A 19127-nucleotide genomic window follows, 5' to 3' on the forward strand; every position below is an offset into this window, starting at 1 on the left:
AGAGCCGTATTAAGTAATTCACTGTACCTCAAAATGAAATAGTGAGAGATCATCTACTCTTGAAAAGAGAAGTTTTATTGATGGGGATTTCTGAAGGAGATATTTGAGCTGGGCCTTGAAAGATGAGAATTTTTCCAAGGGGAAAGAGAGGGGAGGCAGCAGTTGAGGCAAAGGCACAGAGCCATGAAATGTCGTATGTGGCTGGAAATCAGGGCATATGGGTAGTGTTGAGGGAGAAATAAAGAGATAAGACCAGGATGTAAAGGTCCTTTTGAATCTATGCTAAGGAATTTGAACTATATCTTGAGGGTAACAGTGACTAACAGTTATATAGTGTTCAGAAAGCATTCATTTATCTGAGCAGTGGCGTCCACTGAATTCCTTATGAAAGAAGGAGATGTGATAAACAAGGCTTTTAGAGAGCTTCTGTAGCAATGTAGCCGTATTAAAAGTAGAGATCAGAGCAGCATAGTGGGAATAGAAAAGAGAAGTAGGGCTAATTCAAGAAATGCTTCAGAATTAGAATCAAGAGAACTTTGTATTCAATTTGGTTTTGGTCTCCAAATGTAGTTGACCAGTTGTCTGCTGGGAGATTTGTCTAAGTTGTGAAGTTTTTCTTTGGGAAAACCTAAAGGAAAGCTATATAGCTCTCATCCTCGTTAGATTTTCTAATCTGTGTAATGGGCATAGAGGTTAAATGGTCGTGACAGTAGTGATTAATACAGTTTCTGAAGCATTGATCAGATGCTTGTGTGTGGCTTCGTTCCCAGTTCACTGAAGCAAGGCCTTGATCAAGGGATGTAACTACTCACAAGCACCACGTGGTGGCAATGGCACTGCTGTGGAAATTGGCAGCAAAGCAGTCTCAAAGAAGCAGTGGAAACCTTTGGGAAGCTGGGGATACATTTTCTGGTCGTAAGAACCTGAAACCGCATTCAGTGTAGCAAGAGAAAGAAGATGGCTCGTTTTTAGTAGAGGGGAAAGTCATTTTCAAGGATCAAAAGAAGAAAGGGTGAAGCGATCTATTTCCCCCAGTTTTGCTACGATCATTGTTATTCCTTCTAAAACTGAAGAAGTGTATATTTAAAGCTCCTTACTCATCTAAATTATTTGCTTATCAAAAACCTTAGACTTAGCAGATTTCTTCTTGAAAAAGCCCAATCGCCTTCAGATGCCCCGTAAACAAGAAGAGCCCACCATCTTGAACTGAAAACAACTATCCTTACAGGCTTTCTTAGGCTCCTTCTGATGAATCCTTCCCTCTAGTAGGTCTTTCTCTTTAGGTACCCTGTCCTCACCTAGAATGTCAGCACCATGAAGGCTATATCACCAACACCAGGACAGTGCCTGGCACATAATAGCTGGTCAATAAACAGTCACAGAAAGGACAAGTAGATAAATTAATCAATTAGCTTTTTTCTTTCTCTGTTAGAAACTAAAGGTCTAAAAGAAACTCTGAAAAGGAAGAGTCCTCATAATTCAGTTAGATATTTTTCTAAATTGCCATAAGGAGTCTTTTTCTGATATTTCATCATCCTAAAAGCCAGCCATTTGTATATGAACTAACCGTAGCTTCTTATGAGTCTCATAATACCAAGCTTTTGAGACACAGCCTAATAAAATGTTAACATAATCATGTTTTTTTAATATATTTTTTGTGGTTGAGAATATACACAGCAAAACATACACCAGTTCAACTGTTTCTACAAGTACAATTTAGTGACATTGATTACATTCTTTAACTTGTACAACCATTTTCACCCGTTTTCTGAGTTGTTCTTTCCCCAGTAACAAACTCACTGCCCCTATCGTTCCTATATAATTTTTCAAGTTGCCGTTGTCAATTTGATCCCATATACATAGACCTTAAAAGTGCATAACGCTCAAGGCAGATATTTTTTACTAGTTCAGCTAAACTATTGATTGGTTTTAAGACTTCCGGGGATTTTTTTGGTTTAGGTTTAAAGATTATCTCAGAGCAATAGTTTCAGGGGTTCATCCAACCTTCATAGCTCCAGGAAGTCTGCAGTCCATGAGAATTTGAAATTCTATTCTGCATTTTCCCTCTTTTGATAAGGATTCTTCAACAGACTCCTTGATCAAATGTTCAGTAATAGTAGCAGAGCACTACCTAGTTATTCCGGTCTCGTGACAAAGGAGGCAGTTGTTCATGAAGGCAATTAGCCTCACATTCTCTTTCCTCCTACTATTCCTTCCTCTGTTGCTCCAGACAAATAGTGACCAGTTATGCCTTGGATGACTACTTGCAAGCTTTTAAGAACCAGGCACTACAAAACAAACTAGGAGGTAGAACAGAAGTACTAAATACATTATTAGGCCGATGAACTGGGGTGTCCCATGAAACTATGACCATAAACCTCCAAACCAAGCAAAATCCCGTGAGATATTTGGTTGTACATAAGCAGCCTCAGCAACTAGTCTTTTTTTTTTTTGTCTTGTTAAAAATATATCTATCACACAACTTTTGCCAATTCAACTTCTTACAGGTTTACAACTTATTTATAGCAAATTACATTAATCGGCTGTGCAACCCTACCTTTAATCAGTGTGATTTTTCTATCACCAGAAACAAACTGAGTATTCCATAAGCAATTACCTCTCCTCCCTCCCTCCCATCCCTGGTAACCTCTAATAAACTTTGGTCTCTATATATTTGCCTGTTCTTATCTGTTTATATAAGTGAGGTCATATAATATTTATCTTTTTGTGATTGACTTATTTCACTCAGCATAATGTCTTTAAGCTCCATCCATATTGTAGCATGTATCAAGGATTCATTTTTTTTTATTACTGGCTAAATAGTATTCCATTGTATTTGTATGTACCACATTTTGTTTATCCATTCATCTGTTGATGGGCATTTAGGTTGTTTCCACCTTTTAGCTATTGTGAATGGAGCTGCAGAGAACACTGGTGTACAAGTACCTGTCTGAGTCTCTGTTTTCAAGTCTTTTGGGTATATACCTAGGAATGGAATTGCTGGGTCATGTTTGTTAAAAACCAAAACCAAACTCAATTCCAACTCATAACAACCGTAAAGGACAGAGTAGAAGTGCCCCATGGGGTTTCCAAGGCTCTAAATCTTTACAGAAGCAGAATGCCACATCTTTCTCCTGTACGGTAGCTGGTGGGTTTAAACCATCAGCCTTTCAGTTAACAGACGAGCACTTAACCACTGCACCAACAGGGCTCCTTATATGAAAGTTAGAATCATGCTATTTTAAAATATCAAGTGTTCCGAAAAGAGAGAATGGAGGGAGAGAGCAGGCTGTCTCATTAGAGGGAGAGTAATTGGGAGTGTGTGGCAAGGCGTATATGGGTTTTTGTGTGAGAGACTGGCTTGATTTGTAAACTTTCACTTAAAGCACAATAAAAATTATAAAAAAAAAAAATCAAGTGTTTAAGTACCTTAGTTATTTTTTCACTCCCTAGCTTTCAAAGAAAATAACCAATTTCAAAAGGCTATCATAGTAAAGCAAGTCTATTTTAAGATTTTGAGGGTTTTTTCTCCTACTTTAAGATCATCCTGAATAATTTCATGGGCATCAAATCCACCAGGCACTCCTTGGAAACCCTATGGGGCAGTTCTACTCTGTCCTATAAGGTCGCTGTGAGTCGGAACTGACTGAACGGCAATGGGTTTAATTGTATGAATATGGCTGGATTAAAAGGTGTTCAGTCAGAACTCGTAATTCTATACTGGTGATTTCAATTCACATCCTAAAGTTAATTACTGTGACATGTTTTCACTTTCTGGCAAGTTTCTCAAAGAATGTAACTTTCTTGGTGTCATTTCTTGTGTTTGCAGCAGAGGGACACCATGCAAGACAACCTGATAAAGCTCCAGCAGGAAATGGCTGAATTGGAGGCCGTGTTAGAGCAGCAGGGGAGCCAGCCTTCCAACAGCTCCCCTTCCCTCCTAGCAGGCTCTCGTGCCCCCAAGAATCTGCTAAATCCAGAACAGAACACATCAGAAAAAGGTGATATGTAATATTAGCAAAGCTCTGTTAATCTTAAACAAAATTCTTCCCCTCCCTAAGCCTTTATTACCTTTTGAAAAATAAGGACCTAGCTCCAAGATTTTATGATCTTTGCTCAACACGTATTTACTGAGTCACACCGTGGGTAATTTTAGAACATTGGTTCTAGTCCCTGCTCACGACTAATTTACCATTCAGAGAAGACCCAGGACAGTCATTCAGTGTCATCATCTGACTGAGCACCTGTGATGAGGAGGTGCTATGGGGAGCTCGGGAGACATACACTGTAGTCTTTGCTGTTAGGCAGCTGAGTGTAATTGGGGAGATTGGAAATAGGTAACCCTATAATTTCAGAAAATTTATTGAAAAATTTGGACATACGCCTCATAACACTGGTGTCAGATCACAACTACTTATTCAATGCGCTTTCTGTTTTATAGGCAGAGATGTCCTATACTTCAGGAGCTTCAGTTCGATCCACAAAAAGTCCAACTGTGTGTCAGAGTTGGATGTTTTATAACAATGCTATAGTTATCAACAAGGCCAGATGGACCTCTCAGAGGAGGGAATTGAAGTAACCAGGCAGGTGGGACTGATCGGAGCTGCCCTCCTTTAGGAAATGAGCGCTGAACCAAGGAATAAAACACATTGGCAAAAACGAAGGAAAATGAGATGAAAATTTGAACTTTTAATTGGAAAGAATCTTGTAAAAGCACACCAGGCAGGTTTTTTAATAGGAGTGATTAAGTAGAAGAGAGGCTAGACACAGGCATGGGGTCCACAGGAGGAGCTTGGTTCTTTGGAAGCAGGTGGGAGTGGTGAGCCCTCCCAAAGTGTACTTTGCTGCTACCTCAGTGACACCTCCCCAACTGAGTTAGTGTTAAAGTTCCTTCTCTATCATTCCCTTCCCCAGTCTTACTGGGGACTCTTAGGGTTTCCTTTTGAGTCTTCCTAGGAACTCAAGTCTATTAATTATTCAGAATAGTGGCCTTGGTTCTTGAGTATGTCTTGCATTATTTTTATGTTCAGGGAGAAACTACCTCACACCTGAGAAGCTAGAACTCTTGCTATGGCAGTGGTTCAAAATGTATTTCCTTAAAACTTTCTTTGTACCTACATCTTCATTTAGTTATCTCCCAGATAATGAAGCCCAAAGTCCGGCTTTCAGCACAGTTTGCTTCTTTGGGGTGCTTTCACTGTCTTCAGTCTAAAAACAGACTAAGCTTTTGATTCTAATGCACAAGATATAAAATGTTATTGTCTGACTTTGAATATCTGTGTAAATCTACTATCTGGTCTTTGGTGCATACATATGTTTATTTTTTTCCTTGAAGATCTGTAGATGTTTCTTTGTGGCTTTATTTCTAAAATGTTTTGAGTATCAGCTTAATACTAACTCAAGTTTTGAGCCTTTTCCCCACTTGAGTTGATGTGAGTCTAACTGAAACTCAACCAAACTTCTTAATTCTGGCATAAGGTATCATTTGCCCTTAGCTGTATGCGTGACTTCTATTTTTTCAGTTGTCATTTTGGAATAATTTTAGGTTTATGGAAAAGATGTAATGATAATACAGGCAGTTCCCATACTGTCCCCTCACTTAGCTTCAGTTTCCCCTAATGTTACCATCTTTAAATTACCATGGTACATTTGTCAAAATCAAAAAACCAGCGTTGGTGCAAATACTGTTAACGAAACTCTAGACTTTATTTTGATGTTACCAGTTTTTATTTTTTAGGATCCAGTGTTCTTAAGATAATGAAAGGCGCTTTCCTAGGATCTTTACATCAAATGCTCTGCCCTTAGCATAGATCTATCAAACAATATCATTAACATTACACACAAGCAAAATTTTGCTGAAGATTATTCAAAAGCAGCTGCAGCAGTGTATCCACAGGGAACTGCCAGAAGCTCAGGCTGGATTCAGGAGAGGACGTGGAACCAGGGATATCATTGGTGATGTCAGATGGATCCTGGCTGAAAGCAGAGAATACCAGAAGGATGTTTACCTGTGTTTTATTGATTATGCAAAGGCATTCAACTGTGTGGATCATAACAAATTATGGATAACACTGTGGAGAATGGGAATTCCAGAACACTTAATTGTGCTCTTGAGGAACCTTTACATAGATCAAGAAGCAGTTGTTCGGACAAAAAAAGGAGATACTGATTGGTTTAAAGTTAGGAAAGGTGTGTGTCAGGGTTGTATTCTTTCACCATACCTATTTAATCTGTATGCTGAACAAATAATCCAAGAAGCTGGACTGTATGAAGAAGAACGGGGCATCAGGATTGGAAGAAGACTCATTAACAACCTGCGTTATGCAGATAACACAACCTTGCTTGCTGAAACTGAAAAGGACTTGAAGCAATTAGCAACGATTGTGAGCATGGTGCAGGACTGGGCAGAATTTCATTCTGTGGTACATAGGGTGGCTGTGAGTTGGAACCGACTCGATGGCACCTAGCGACAACAACAGCGTTGATCTGTCCTAGTTTTGTCTCAGTGTCATTCCCAAGCCTGTATAATATTTTGGTGCGATACTTTGGTGTGTACTTACACATTATAACTTGTGTACTTCCTTCTGCAGTTAAAGCTGTTTCATATCAGATACTTTGTGATTTGGGCTTTTTTTTTTTCCTCTTCTAGATTTCCTATCATTCATAAAGCAAATATTACCATGGGTGAGATCATAGCCTGTTACCGTGGAAGTGATTTTCAGACACATCTGAGCTTTTCTATCCTATAATACGTTTCCTGGAGGCGCTCGTTAGAAATTCCTAGGCTCCTCTCCTGGGAATTCTGAATCACTTGGGATGGGGTGGGTTATATACTTCTTAAACCTGATTTTTATTATGGGTTCTATATTTTATAGTTTACCATTTCTTAATATTTCTTTCCTGCCTCCCTAATTTTTTTCCCTTGATTTTTTCCAATACTTAGCACAATGCTTTTTTTTTTTGGTGGTTTTTTTAGCACAATGCTTAGCACATAGTACTCAAAACCAAACCCACTGCTGTTTGAGTTGATTCCGACTCGTAGTGACCCTACAGGATAGAGTAGAACTGCCCCATAGCGTTTCCAAGGCTGTAAATCTTTATGGAAGCAGACTGCCACATCTCTCCCACGGAGGGTTCAAATTGCCAACCTTTTGCTTAGCAGCCAAGTACTTAACCACTGCGCCACCTGGGATTCTGTAGCACGTAGCTATTGTTGTTCTGTGCACTTGAGTCAGTTCCGACTCATAGCGACCCTGTGTGCAACAGAACAAAACACTGCTCAGTCCTGCGCCATCCCCACAATTGCTATGCTTGAGCTTATTGTTGCAGCTGCCGTGTCACTCTGTCTCATTGAGGGTCTTCCTCTTTTTGCTGACCCTCTACTTTACCAAGCTTGATGTCATTCTCCAGGGACAGGTCTCTCCTGATAACATGTCCAGAGTATGTGAGACAAAGTCTTGCCATCCTTGCTTCTAAGGAACATTCTGGCTATACTTCCAAGACAGATTTGTTCATTCTTCTGGCAATCCATGATGTATTCAGTATTCTTGTCAGCACTGTAATTCAAAAGCGTCAGTTCTTTGGTCTTCCTTATTCATTGCCCAGCTTTCGTATGCATATGAGATGATTGAAAACTTCATGGCTTGGGTCAGGCACTCCTTGGTCCTTAAGCGACATGTTTACTTTTTAACACTTTAAAGAGGTCTTTTGCAGCAGATTTGCCCAATGCAGTGTGTTGTTTGATTTCTTGACTCCTGCGTCCATGGGTGTTGATTGTGGATCCAAGTAAAATGAAATCCTTGACAACTTCAGTCTTTTCTCCATAAAAAAAATAGACAGTTTAAATTTATTAAATGTTTGCTTTGGCCTAGATTTTCTACCCAGGAAGAATATAACATGTTAAGACCCCAAAATGAGGGAAAGGATTTAGGGGAACTACAGTACTGTTCTGATACTTGGGCCAGCTGTTCAGAGAATGAAATAAGAACTAAGGAAAAAGAACAGAAAAGTTTTTTCTATGTGTTTAGATGCTATTGAGTTACTGACTCCTGATTCAGGGTACCTTTTTTACTTTGTAGCTTGAGGCCCCAAGGCCCACTGTAATGAAAAAAGGATTTTATATGCTAAAGGTTCAGGTGAATGACTATTTAATAGCTATGTTTGTGTCTGGGGCTCTTCCCCCTCTTTCACTTTTTTTGTTAAAACCCTTTCTAATGGTTAACTCTATTTAGTGTGGTTTCTTGAGAAGCTGCACATTACCCTTCATCGATTATATTTTGGGGGAAAATATACCTATATTTGAAAGCTTTACATACCTAGCTGAAAGGAAAAAAAAAACCCTGCTGGTTTCATGGTTAGGCCCTGCTTGCTTTTAGCAGCTGGCACCTCCAGGCAAAGTTCCCCTTGCATTCCTAGAAACTCACAGGTCCTGAAAAGACGGGCATTAAAGAAACTATAAATAATGAATTTGAGGCTACCTAGTGTTGGAAACCTTGGTGGCATAGTGGTTAAGAGCTATGGCGCTAACCAAAAGATCGGCAGTTCAAATCCACCAGACTCTCCTTGAAAACCCTGTGGGGCAGTTCCACTCTGTCCTATAGGGTTGCTATGAGTCGGAATCAACTCGATGGCAATTGGTTTGGTTTAGGTTATGCCTGTGGTTATGATTCCATTTGGGAATGGGTTGTCTTTGTTAATGAGGCAGGATTGGTGTAGTTTCTTTTGAGATTTAAGAGAGTAAACAAGCAAGCTAGGAAGCCAACTTGGAGGAAGATAAATGCTAAGCTACATGAAAATTGCTCAGAAGAGATAAAGACCTTCCTCCAGAGCTGACAGAAAAAGCCTTCCCCTAGAGCCAGCACTCTGAATTCAGAATTCTAGCTTCCTAAACTGTGAAAAAATAAATTTGTTTGTTAAAGCCACCCACTCGTGGTATTTCTGTTATAGCCACACTAGGTAACTAAGAATTTGGTATCGAGAAGTAGGGGTGCTGCTCTAACAAATACTTACAGTGTGGAAGTGGTTTTGGAATTGGGTAATGGGTAGAGGCTGGAAGAGTTTTAAGGTGCCTGCATTGCCTTGAAGAGACTGTTGGTAGAGATATGGACATCAAAGGCAATTCTGATGAGGACTCAGAAGGAAGTGAGGAGAGCCATAGAGAAAGTCTCTGTCATCTTGGAGAATACATATGGTACCAGCAACAGAATGTTGTTAGAAATGTGGACATTAAATGTACCTCTGGTAAGGCTTTTTAAAAAAATAATGAATATGTGATTGGACAGTGGAGGAAGGCGATGCTTTTTATGCAATGGCAAAGAGCTTGTCTGAATTATGTTTAGATGTTTGGTGGAAGGTAGAACTTGTAAGTGATGAATTTGGATATCTGGCTGAGGAGATTTCAAAACCAGATCTTAAAGGGGCTGCGTGGTTTGGTGCTTATAGTAAAATACAAGAGGAAAGAGATGGACTTAAAAATGAATTATGCAAAATGAAAACTGAACTCAAAGACTTAGAAAATTCTGTTATACAAACTAAAGACCTATGTCCTAGAATGTTCACCAAGGATGTGGCTATACAATCTTTTGTTAAAGAAATTAAGCCTGTGACTGATAGATGTAACTAATTACCACAGCAGAAAACCCATCAGCTTAGACTGAAAGAGTCAGAAAGAATGAAAGGAAAGAACACCGTCTGCCTCTTGGAATGCTACAGGCAGGAAACAGGCTGAAGGAGATATACCTGTTGTCCTCCAAGAAAAAGAAAGAACTAGTCCTGGAATAGCTCAGAGATCACTGCAACTGTTGGAAGCAGAGCTGCCCTGGTGTCAAAAGGTGGGACCACGGCCTCTGGGGTGTCAAAGGGTAGACCTACAGCCTCCTAGGTTTCATCAGATCTTCACCAACTTGGTTCTGGAGTGTGGGGCTGTCATACTCAAGGTGCAGAAGAATGGGACCTGCCAGCACTGAAGGAACAATGTTGCCACTCAGAGGGACTAGGAGAATGGCGTCACCCAAAGCCCAGGGAGCAAGCTGCCATCCCAGTGGGCCTAGAAGGTAGACCTGAAGCACAGGACTGTGGGGCCTCCGCCCAGAATCCAAAGCGCAGGGCCATTGCCTAGTTGGTCTCAGAGAACAGAGAATTATTTTCAAGCCTTGAGAGAGAATGTAAATTATTCTTCCAGGTTTTGGATTTTCTTGATCCCCATTATCCCCTTTTTCCCTCTAATTTCTCCCATTTGTAATGAAAATATGTACCTTGTGCCTGTTCCACCACTGTATTTTAGAGCCAGATAACCTGCATTCTAGATTTCACAGGTTATCAGATGAAGAATACTGCTGCAGGATGGAATATGCCTGACATCTCACCCATATTTGATTTAGATGATTCAGAAGATGAGATTTTGGACTTAGAGTAGATTTAAGACTTTTGGCATGATGTCATGGAGTGAATGTGTTTTACATGTGACAAGGATGTGAACTTTGGGGGGTCCAAAAGGTGGGATGTTGTGGATTGAATTGTGTCCCCCCAAAATATGTTATAAATCCTAACCTCTGTTCCTGTGGTTATAATCCCATTTGGAAATGGGTTGTCTTTATTTTGTTAATGAGGCAGCATTAGTATAGGGTATATCTTGAGCCAGCCTCTTTTGAGATATAAAACAGATTAAACAAGCAAGCTAGGAAACAGAGATGAGGAAAAAGAGATGCCAAGCCACATGAAGATTGCCCAGGTGCAGAAGCTCAGAAGAGACAAGGACCTTCCTCCAGAGCTGACAGAGAAGGCCTTTCCCTAGAGCTGACACTTCGAATTCAGACTTCTAGCCTCCTACACAATGAGAAAATAAATTTCTTTTGGATATACCATGGACTGCCAAAAGAATGAACAAATCTGTTTTGGAAGAGGCACAGCCAGAATGCTCTTTAGAAGCAAGGATGAGGAGGCTTCATCTCACATATTTTGGACATGTTGTATATATATATATATATCAGGAGAGACTAGTCCCTGCAGAAAGATACCAAGCTTGGTAAAATAGAGGGTCAGTGAAAAAGAAAAAGACCTTCAATGAGATGAATTGACACAGTGGCTGCAACAAGCATAACAACCATTGTGGAGATGGTGCAGGACCAGGCAATGTTTCGTTCTGTTGTACATAGGGTCGCTATGAGTTGGAACCAACTCAACAGTACCTAACTACAACAGATAATTAAAACAGTCATCGGTGGCTTTTTATTGGATAGAAGACTTGTAATTTTTAAGTATTTGTGTTTCCTTTTTAGATATTTCTGCCTTTAAGCCACTTCCTAGAAGGCACTGGCACAGTAACACATTTAGAGGAATTAATAAATAAATATTTATTAAAGTTAATAAATAGGAAGGTTGTACTCCACATGCCAGAACTTCACTTCAGGTCTGTTTTGTGTTTTTCCCTTGTGCCATTTCATCATTAGTTCTATGTGTTATTTCAAGATTCCTTATTCAGCACCTTGTTTTGTTGTTGTTGTTTTTTAGTAATTGAAAATGTGAAGCAAAATGTCATCTCTTTTTCTTTCTCACCTGACTCCCGCCTCCTGTTTTCCCACACTTGCAAAACCCCAACCCCCATCCTATGTCTTTGATGTGGAAGCAGTAGGGTTGGAAAAACTTTGTGCTTTCTAGTACATTTTGTTTCTGTTATCTAAGGAGGTTTGGGCATAATTTAGTTTGCTGCAGAGATAGAAGTTTGTTCCCTATTCTTGTTTTCTTGTCATTCAGGACCAAAAAATATAAATGATTTGTTCAGGCTTGTCTCAGCTGGGTGTCTTTATTTACCTGATCTTAAAGTGTTCCTTTTATTATCATTATTTTTTAATCATTTAGTTCCATTTGGTGCTAGCATCTGTCTGTTGCCTCCCTTGTGTTTATAAAATTCTGTCTGATTTACTTGTTTAAAAACCAATTTGATTGTCACAGATTGCAGCTTTTGAAAAAATCGATATCCTCACCTGAATTATCACCATGAGGACAAAGCAGTAAAGTAGATTTCTTTGTTTTCTCATTCCATTTAAAGGATCCATATCAACTTCAGAGAAAAGTAATGAACATCCTGTAAGTGAGAATCCAGAAGGCCTTTCTGCTGACAAGTTCCGACCATCTCTAGATAGTGCTACCAGCAAAAATAAAGACCCAGGAATGGAAAGGTAAAAAATGTTAAGTTGTAGTATCTAAGTAATGCCTTTACTTATATTGAACTCTTATTGTTAACTTTTTTCTGCCATATTTTCTCCAGTTTTATGTATACAGACATTAACCTCTCATTGCTTTAGGATACTTCTTTTGTTTCATTGTATATAAGCTTTTTTTTTTTTTTTTTTTTTTTTAGGACCATACCATAAGCTATAACATGAGAAATGTACAGTTAGAAAGATCTGTCCCTTCTGAACATCAAAATAAAATATTATAGAACTAAAACCTGAACAGAGCCCTGGTGGCGCAGTGGTTAAGAACTACAGCTACTAACCAAGAGGTCAACAGTTTAAATACAGCAGCCGCTCCTTGCAAACCCTGTGGGGCAGTTCTGCTCTGTCCTATAGGATCACTGTGAGTCAGAACCGACTCGATGGCAATGGGTTTGTTTTTTTGTCTGAAAACTGAACAAGCCTGGAACCTGTTGGTAGATGCCTTCCAGGCAACCCTTCCCATAACTGAAGTTTTTCTTTTCTAGGAAAAGTTTAGCAGTTGATTTACCCCAGGAAATATTCAGAGTATCTTTCAGGAATGGCTATTCAAATCACTATTGATATTAGACTCCACAGCACTTTTATATTTCCAAAAGGACTGTACCTACTTCCTCATTTGATCTATTTACAAATGAGGTAAAGGTAAAAGGACAAGTTCTAGACTGTTAATCATCTCTGATAGTTTAGGAAGAGAAGAAGCAAAGCTATTAGGAGTACACATCTCACCACTCTAGGAAAGAAAAGGAATTCCTATTTATTTAGTCCTTAGTAAGTGTATGGAAACCCTGGTGGCATAGTGGTTAAGTGCTACAGTTGCTAACCCTAGGGTCGGCAGTTCAAATCTGCCAGGCGCTCCTTGGAAACTCTACGGGGCAGTTCTACTCTGTCCTATAGGGTCGCTATGAGTCGGAATCAACTCGATGGCACTGGGTTTGGTTTGGGTTTTTGGTAGTAGGTATATATATATTTTTTTTTTTTTAACTTTTCTGGGAATGGTGACAGGCTGGCAATAATCTAATCACATTATCTTTTCCAAGCCCCTTGGACTGGACTGAACATAATATTTTTTAGGCTGGTGTACTGGCGTTGTGACTGTCACAGAGAATGAAAAGATCTGGCCTCCATAGACACTAACCCCATGTTTAGAGGTAATGAGGCAATGGACTCATTACCATGCTTTAACCAATTGAGCTAAAAACCTACTGAATATTCAGACTAAATGTTCCTGCCCCCCACACCCCACACAGAATATACCCTATAGAGATTTCTATCACAGGACCTATACATTGATTGAACATCCTCGCTCTACTAGGTGACTAGACAGTAGCAATTCAGGTCTTGCTCAATCCACTGGGCCTTGCTCAGCGTCTGACTCATAGTAACCACCCAATTATTGTTTGAATTAATTAATTGATCTCTGAGGTCCTTTAAATCTATTGATGAGTATTTTATTCCACGAAGTCCTAAAGTCTTGAAAGAGTTGAGGAATTACTTACTAGCTGCATCTGGTCTTCTAACTTAATGTTTTATAGCTTTGTTTTTAGAATGACTCTGGACACTTAAAAGGCAGGGGATAGGATGATTCTATTTATTCTGCTAAAATCGGATAGAAAGGGTGAGTGTAGAGGTGTTAGAATTAATCAACTTTCTGTTTTCGTGGGAGATCTGAGTTTAGCACATCCATTAGAACTCAAGTGGAATAAAGACCGAAAACCAAACCTGTTGCCACTGAATCCATTCCAACTCATAGCAACCCTATAGGACAGAATAGAACTGCCCCATAGCGTTCCCAAGGAGCATCTGGTAGATTCGAACTGCTGACCAAGTGCAACAGTGTATAGAATTTGAGTGAATGACAGTGGATAATTTGGTGAAACTTGCCAACATGCTTTTAAACAGCTAGGAGGTATACTGCCTCAGACCAAGCCCTAAGGGAAGGCCTGACTTGCTGGTAGGCATCATGAATCCAGGCTTCTAAGCTGTCATGTTGGCTTTTTTTTTTTTTTTTTGCGAATCATTCCTGATGTCTCTCCAACAGTGAACTGTTTTGCATATACTTTGACCGCTTGACTAGTCCTTTTGCAAGCTGTTGTGATGCTTTTCTCCTTTCATCCTTCTCTCTAGGTCTTCTCCTTCTAAATTCCAGCTGTTAGACAATAATAGGTGGGATGTGCACAGCCACTCAAGGAGTCTTCAGAATGGAAACCGCCTGTCTCAGGAGGAGCTCGTTAAAATTGTGGATGTGGAGGAGCAACAAGTGGAAAAGTCTGAGGCACGTGGTTTAATAGAGCAGCCTTACTTGCCACTGCAAGATTTAGGTAATATTTCATCTGCTATGATGGAAAAAACACTTTTATTTTACTCTCTGTAAAGATATTCTGGTTAATCAAGCTTCAGATGTATAAGTCTATCGTGGATGCACCTCTGATACTTAAGCCCCTTTTGGAGGAATAATGAGTGCTGATCCAAGTTTGCTTGAAAATTATTGTAGCCATTAATTGTCCTTATTGGTTTAACACATCTAACAGTTTTGAGGATGAGGAAGTCTTGGAGTACTTCAAATATTTTACTTCAACCGTTAGACAAAAGGGCCCTTGAGTTAAGTTTTAGACCTGTCTGTTATTGAAAAATGAGTCAAATCCCCAAAGCAAGTTCTTCTTTTATGAATTAATGAATATAAATGACTGTATAGTTTATGCCTTATAAATCACTTTTAATGAATAGTGTGTTTTATGGTTTGTAAATCAAAATTTTAATCAGTAAAGAAAGTTTTAAATTAATCCTCAAAAACACATTATCATAAAAGGTTCTATTTGGCATCTAAATGTGGTATTTGGCCATGTTGACTAGGGTCATTTTAGGAACCTCATACATTCTACTTGGCTGTGCTTACTTTCTGTTGGCATGACTTTTTTGGAAATGTTTCAGGGATGGTCTGTGCTATTTTTAATTTGGGAATATTATCTGTTGATTTATTAAGTGAAAAGGGTAATGCTATCATAATGGATGAAGAAACAAAAATAGAGCATCTCTTTTTTCAACTTTTTTATAAAAGTGCTATATGTTTATTGCCAAAAAAATTGGAGAGCATAGGTAATAAAAAAGGAAAATATTTAATTACCTATATTCTAGGAAACCCTGGTGGCATGGCGGTTAAGAGCTATGACTGCTAACGAAGAGGTCAGCAATTTGAATCCACCAGGTGCTCCTTGGAAATCCTATGGGGCAGCCCTATTCTGTTCTATAGAGTCTCTATGAGTCGGAATCAACTTGAGGGCAGTGGGTTTTGGGGGCTTTATTGGTTTATATTCTTATCACTTAGTGATAAAATATTGCTTTTTTTAGTCATTTTACTTAAAATTTTATTTTTAAAATATATAAAATCATGATAAATAATATTTTGTAGCTATTTCTTTAATATATTATGGACATTTTTCCAACTTATTATAAATGAACATTTATGTTCAAACTCTAATGAGTAAAGAGTATTGTATTGGAATGAATATTCCATAATTTATTTAGTCTCCATTATTGGATGTTTAGGTTGTTTCTAAGCTTTTCCTACTATAAACAGCATTGTAGTGAACATTCCTATGACTAAACCCTTGCATACATCTTTCATTTTTTTAGAATACATTTCTGGAACTAAAATTATTGAAAGTGTATATATGTATTAAGATTTTTGCTACATAATGCCAAATTCTTCTCTAGAAAAGTTAAGCCATTTTGCAGTACCATAAACAGTGTATTAATTTAGCCATTTTTCTCTTAATCTAATTTAATCTCTCTTTTTAATTTTTAGTAGAGATAGGAAAGTTATAATCAAGATTCATCGTCATGTAGATTAAACTTACTCCCTCGTACCTTTCAGAGGGAACCCCTTGCCTAGAATCTGGAGTCAGCCTCTTCTCCGATGACCCTGAATCTGATCCCTCTGAAGACAGAGCCCCAGACCCAGCTCATGTTTGCAGCAGTCCAGCTTCATCTTCTGCTTTGAAGTTACCCCAATTTCAAGTTGCAGAATCTGCCAGCGATTCAGCTGACGCTCATACTAATAATACCACTGCATACAACGCGAGGGAAGAGAGTGTGAACAAGGAGACGCCAGGAGTGACGTCTTCAGCAGAAAGGGCCAACAGGAGAGCATCCATGGTGGCATCAGGCTTGACTCAAAAAGAATTTGTGAGTGTATCTGTATGTATTTCCCTCATGACTGAGACTTTATCTCACACTGCAAGTAGATTTAAGTAGGTACAAGCAATGAATAACCTGTAGGAAGACATCTGGGAAACAAGCACAATTCTATGTAATGTAATTTCATTACTAATTTCTGAAATTTTGGACCTAGATAAAGCATATTATAACATGGATTATTTTGTATACATTTATTTGGGGAAATAATTATTAGATATTAGCAGAAAAGTTATAATTTTGAGTATGACATAGAGTTTCTGAATTTGAATTTCTTTGTACCTAAAAAGGCAAGTAGATGTAACACTACTCCCCAGAAAACAATGTTTCCCCGCATTGGTTCACATCTGATTAACTAAATCCACACTGGTTCCAGCATACTGCCAGAGAGTGCCATTTCCCCAGTATTTATTAGTCTTCATTCCTGGCTTGTAACAGTTTATGCAGTAGCCTGCCCTATCAAATCTTCCCTGCGACACCCCTTGCTATTAGAGTTTTGGCATCTCCTTGGGCCCCTCATGCCAGAAATGGAAATTGTTTCACATTATGGAATAATACCCATTGAAATATTAAGACCACTGAAACCTTGTTCAGACATCCCGGAACATTTACCTCCTCTGTGATTAATCAGCATTGGTGCCACTTCCTACTGAAGTAGTTAAGTGACTATCTCTTTGAAACCATGGTGAGATAACACACCAGAGTATCAAATGGATTTCTGTACTAGGTGACACTTGTTGCACACTGAGAAACGACACTGAGTCATTCTTAACTATTTTCCTTAATGTATCTTTCCTAGGATAAGAACTATTTCTCTTCCTAACTTCTGCATATTTAGGATGACTCAGGATACAGTTCTCTATGTGGCCAAATGTGTCCCACTACTAAAAGGGCAAAGTAATGGGTTTGCCCTGGTTGTTACAGTGAATAAATACAAGATCATGGCTTTTAAGATTCTTATCTTCCAACTACCTGCCAGATCAGCTATTTGCTCTCAAAATTCAGACCTCAGACCTATGTCTGTTTATATTGCTCTTGCTCACTTACCCCACATCCAGCATGCCCATTTATTCATTGAAAATTAGCATTCCTATTCCTTTGTTTTGAAAGTTCAGCTTTTCAGAGATGACTAAAATTGTCTAATCTTTCTTACCATGGGCAATTCTGAGCTGCAGATTAGACTATAAGTGGCTTGGGTGCATGTTGTCTTTAAACAAGCAAAGAGAAAAACTTCTGAGCTCTATTCAGACTTGCTGAAGTGTGGTAAATTTATGATGAAAGCTGCTGACTGTATTACACATGATTAATTCTGAAGCCCATATTCAGATGATCTTTTCAGCAGTTGCTCTTCTAACTGAACACTGTTTCAAGCCTGGGATTTCAGCAATTAATCAGTTCAGAATTGCTAATGATCCTGGCAGAGGGCAGTGGTAAAAGGGGGAGGATATCATTAGCTTCTCTAGCCTGCCTTATTCAGTGCCCTGTGGCAGTGTGGAGTGAGGCAGCATGAAAGAAAGATGGCCTGATCTCCGTAGCAATACTGTGAGCACATAAATATTGGCATGGGTGGTGAGGGCTAGTAATTGGTGGCCCTTGGTAAACAAAGTTATTTACCAAACAGTAGCTACCAATTATATCAACTGCACCCATGATGGATCTGGTTAAAAAAAAAAAAATTTTTTTTATTGCCTATTGATTTTTATTTGGTTGATAGAAAATGGCTAGAAGGCTCCAGATTTCTTCTGAGAAGAATATGAGCCTCTTCCAGTCCTTCTTAAGATGGAATTGATAGTTTTTGCACTGACCTTTAAAAGCGTCTTGACTTGAATGTTTTGTAACTGTCAGAGGGTTAGACCTTATTTTTTTAGCCACATATATCTGTAACATAACTTTCCATACTGGCTAGTTGATTGTCAGCTTATAAAGCGTAGACTAATAAATATAAATTATAGTATAGTGGACTGTCACTCTGCAAAGAAACTATCTTAGAGAATCAAATGATATCTGCTATTAAAGGCAGAATTAATATTGTTTTGTATCTAGGTTGTAATTCCATGTCTGCTAGCATGAACTATTTTAGTATTTCTTCCTCTGATTTGTACATAATTTTTATTGAATTACTATTTATTTTGAGACATCAGCCATGTTAGAACAAAAATGATGTACCTTTTCTGAGAAAAATGAAGGCTCAAAGCTAGGATAACTAATCTTCTAAACCATTTACATGAAATAATTTATTACAGTGCAATACTTATTTGATTTCAGATGCTCGTGCACAAATTTGCCAGAAAACACCACTGCACTTTAACTAATCAGATTACTGAAGAGACTACTCATGTTATTATGAAAACAGGTATGCCAAGAACCTTACCAAAACATGTTGCATCTGCTGCATAAAACCGCTTGAAGAAAGAGGACTCTTTTGATAAGTGTCTTAGTTATCTAGTACTGCTATGATAGAAATACTGCAAGTGGGTGGCTCCAACAAACAGAAACTTATTTTCTCACAGTTTAGGAGGCTAGAAATCCAAATTCAGGATGCCAGTTTGAGGGGAAGGCTTTCTCTCTTGGCTCTGGAGGAAGGTCCTTGTCTCATTGAGCTTTTGCTCCTGGGTGATCTTCACTGGGATTCCCTTCTCTCTTACCCTGTTTCCACTTACTTAATCTACTCCTTTTATATCTTGTGTGAGATTGACTCAAAACACACCCTACTCTAATCCC

The 19127-nt window shown here is 38.8% G+C and overlaps 1 protein-coding gene across 2 annotated transcripts in view; it reads left to right on the forward strand.

Annotated features, from left to right (window-relative positions):
* Window positions 1–19127, forward strand: part of BRCA1 (BRCA1 DNA repair associated) — a 64814-nt gene that overhangs the window by 30115 nt on the left and 15572 nt on the right. For both annotated transcript variants that reach the window (XM_010594486.3, XM_003414270.4), the window contains exons 12-16: window positions 3830–4001; window positions 12047–12176; window positions 14340–14533; window positions 16087–16397; window positions 18672–18759. In XM_010594486.3, the coding sequence (XP_010592788.2) occupies window positions 3830–4001; window positions 12047–12176; window positions 14340–14533; window positions 16087–16397; window positions 18672–18759 (895 nt within the window). The remainder of the gene's footprint in view (window positions 1–3829; window positions 4002–12046; window positions 12177–14339; window positions 14534–16086; window positions 16398–18671; window positions 18760–19127) is intronic.

The sequence above is a fragment of the Loxodonta africana genome, chromosome 18 (assembly GCF_030014295.1).
Source record: "Loxodonta africana isolate mLoxAfr1 chromosome 18, mLoxAfr1.hap2, whole genome shotgun sequence".
Taxonomy (NCBI): Eukaryota; Metazoa; Chordata; class Mammalia; order Proboscidea; family Elephantidae; genus Loxodonta; species Loxodonta africana.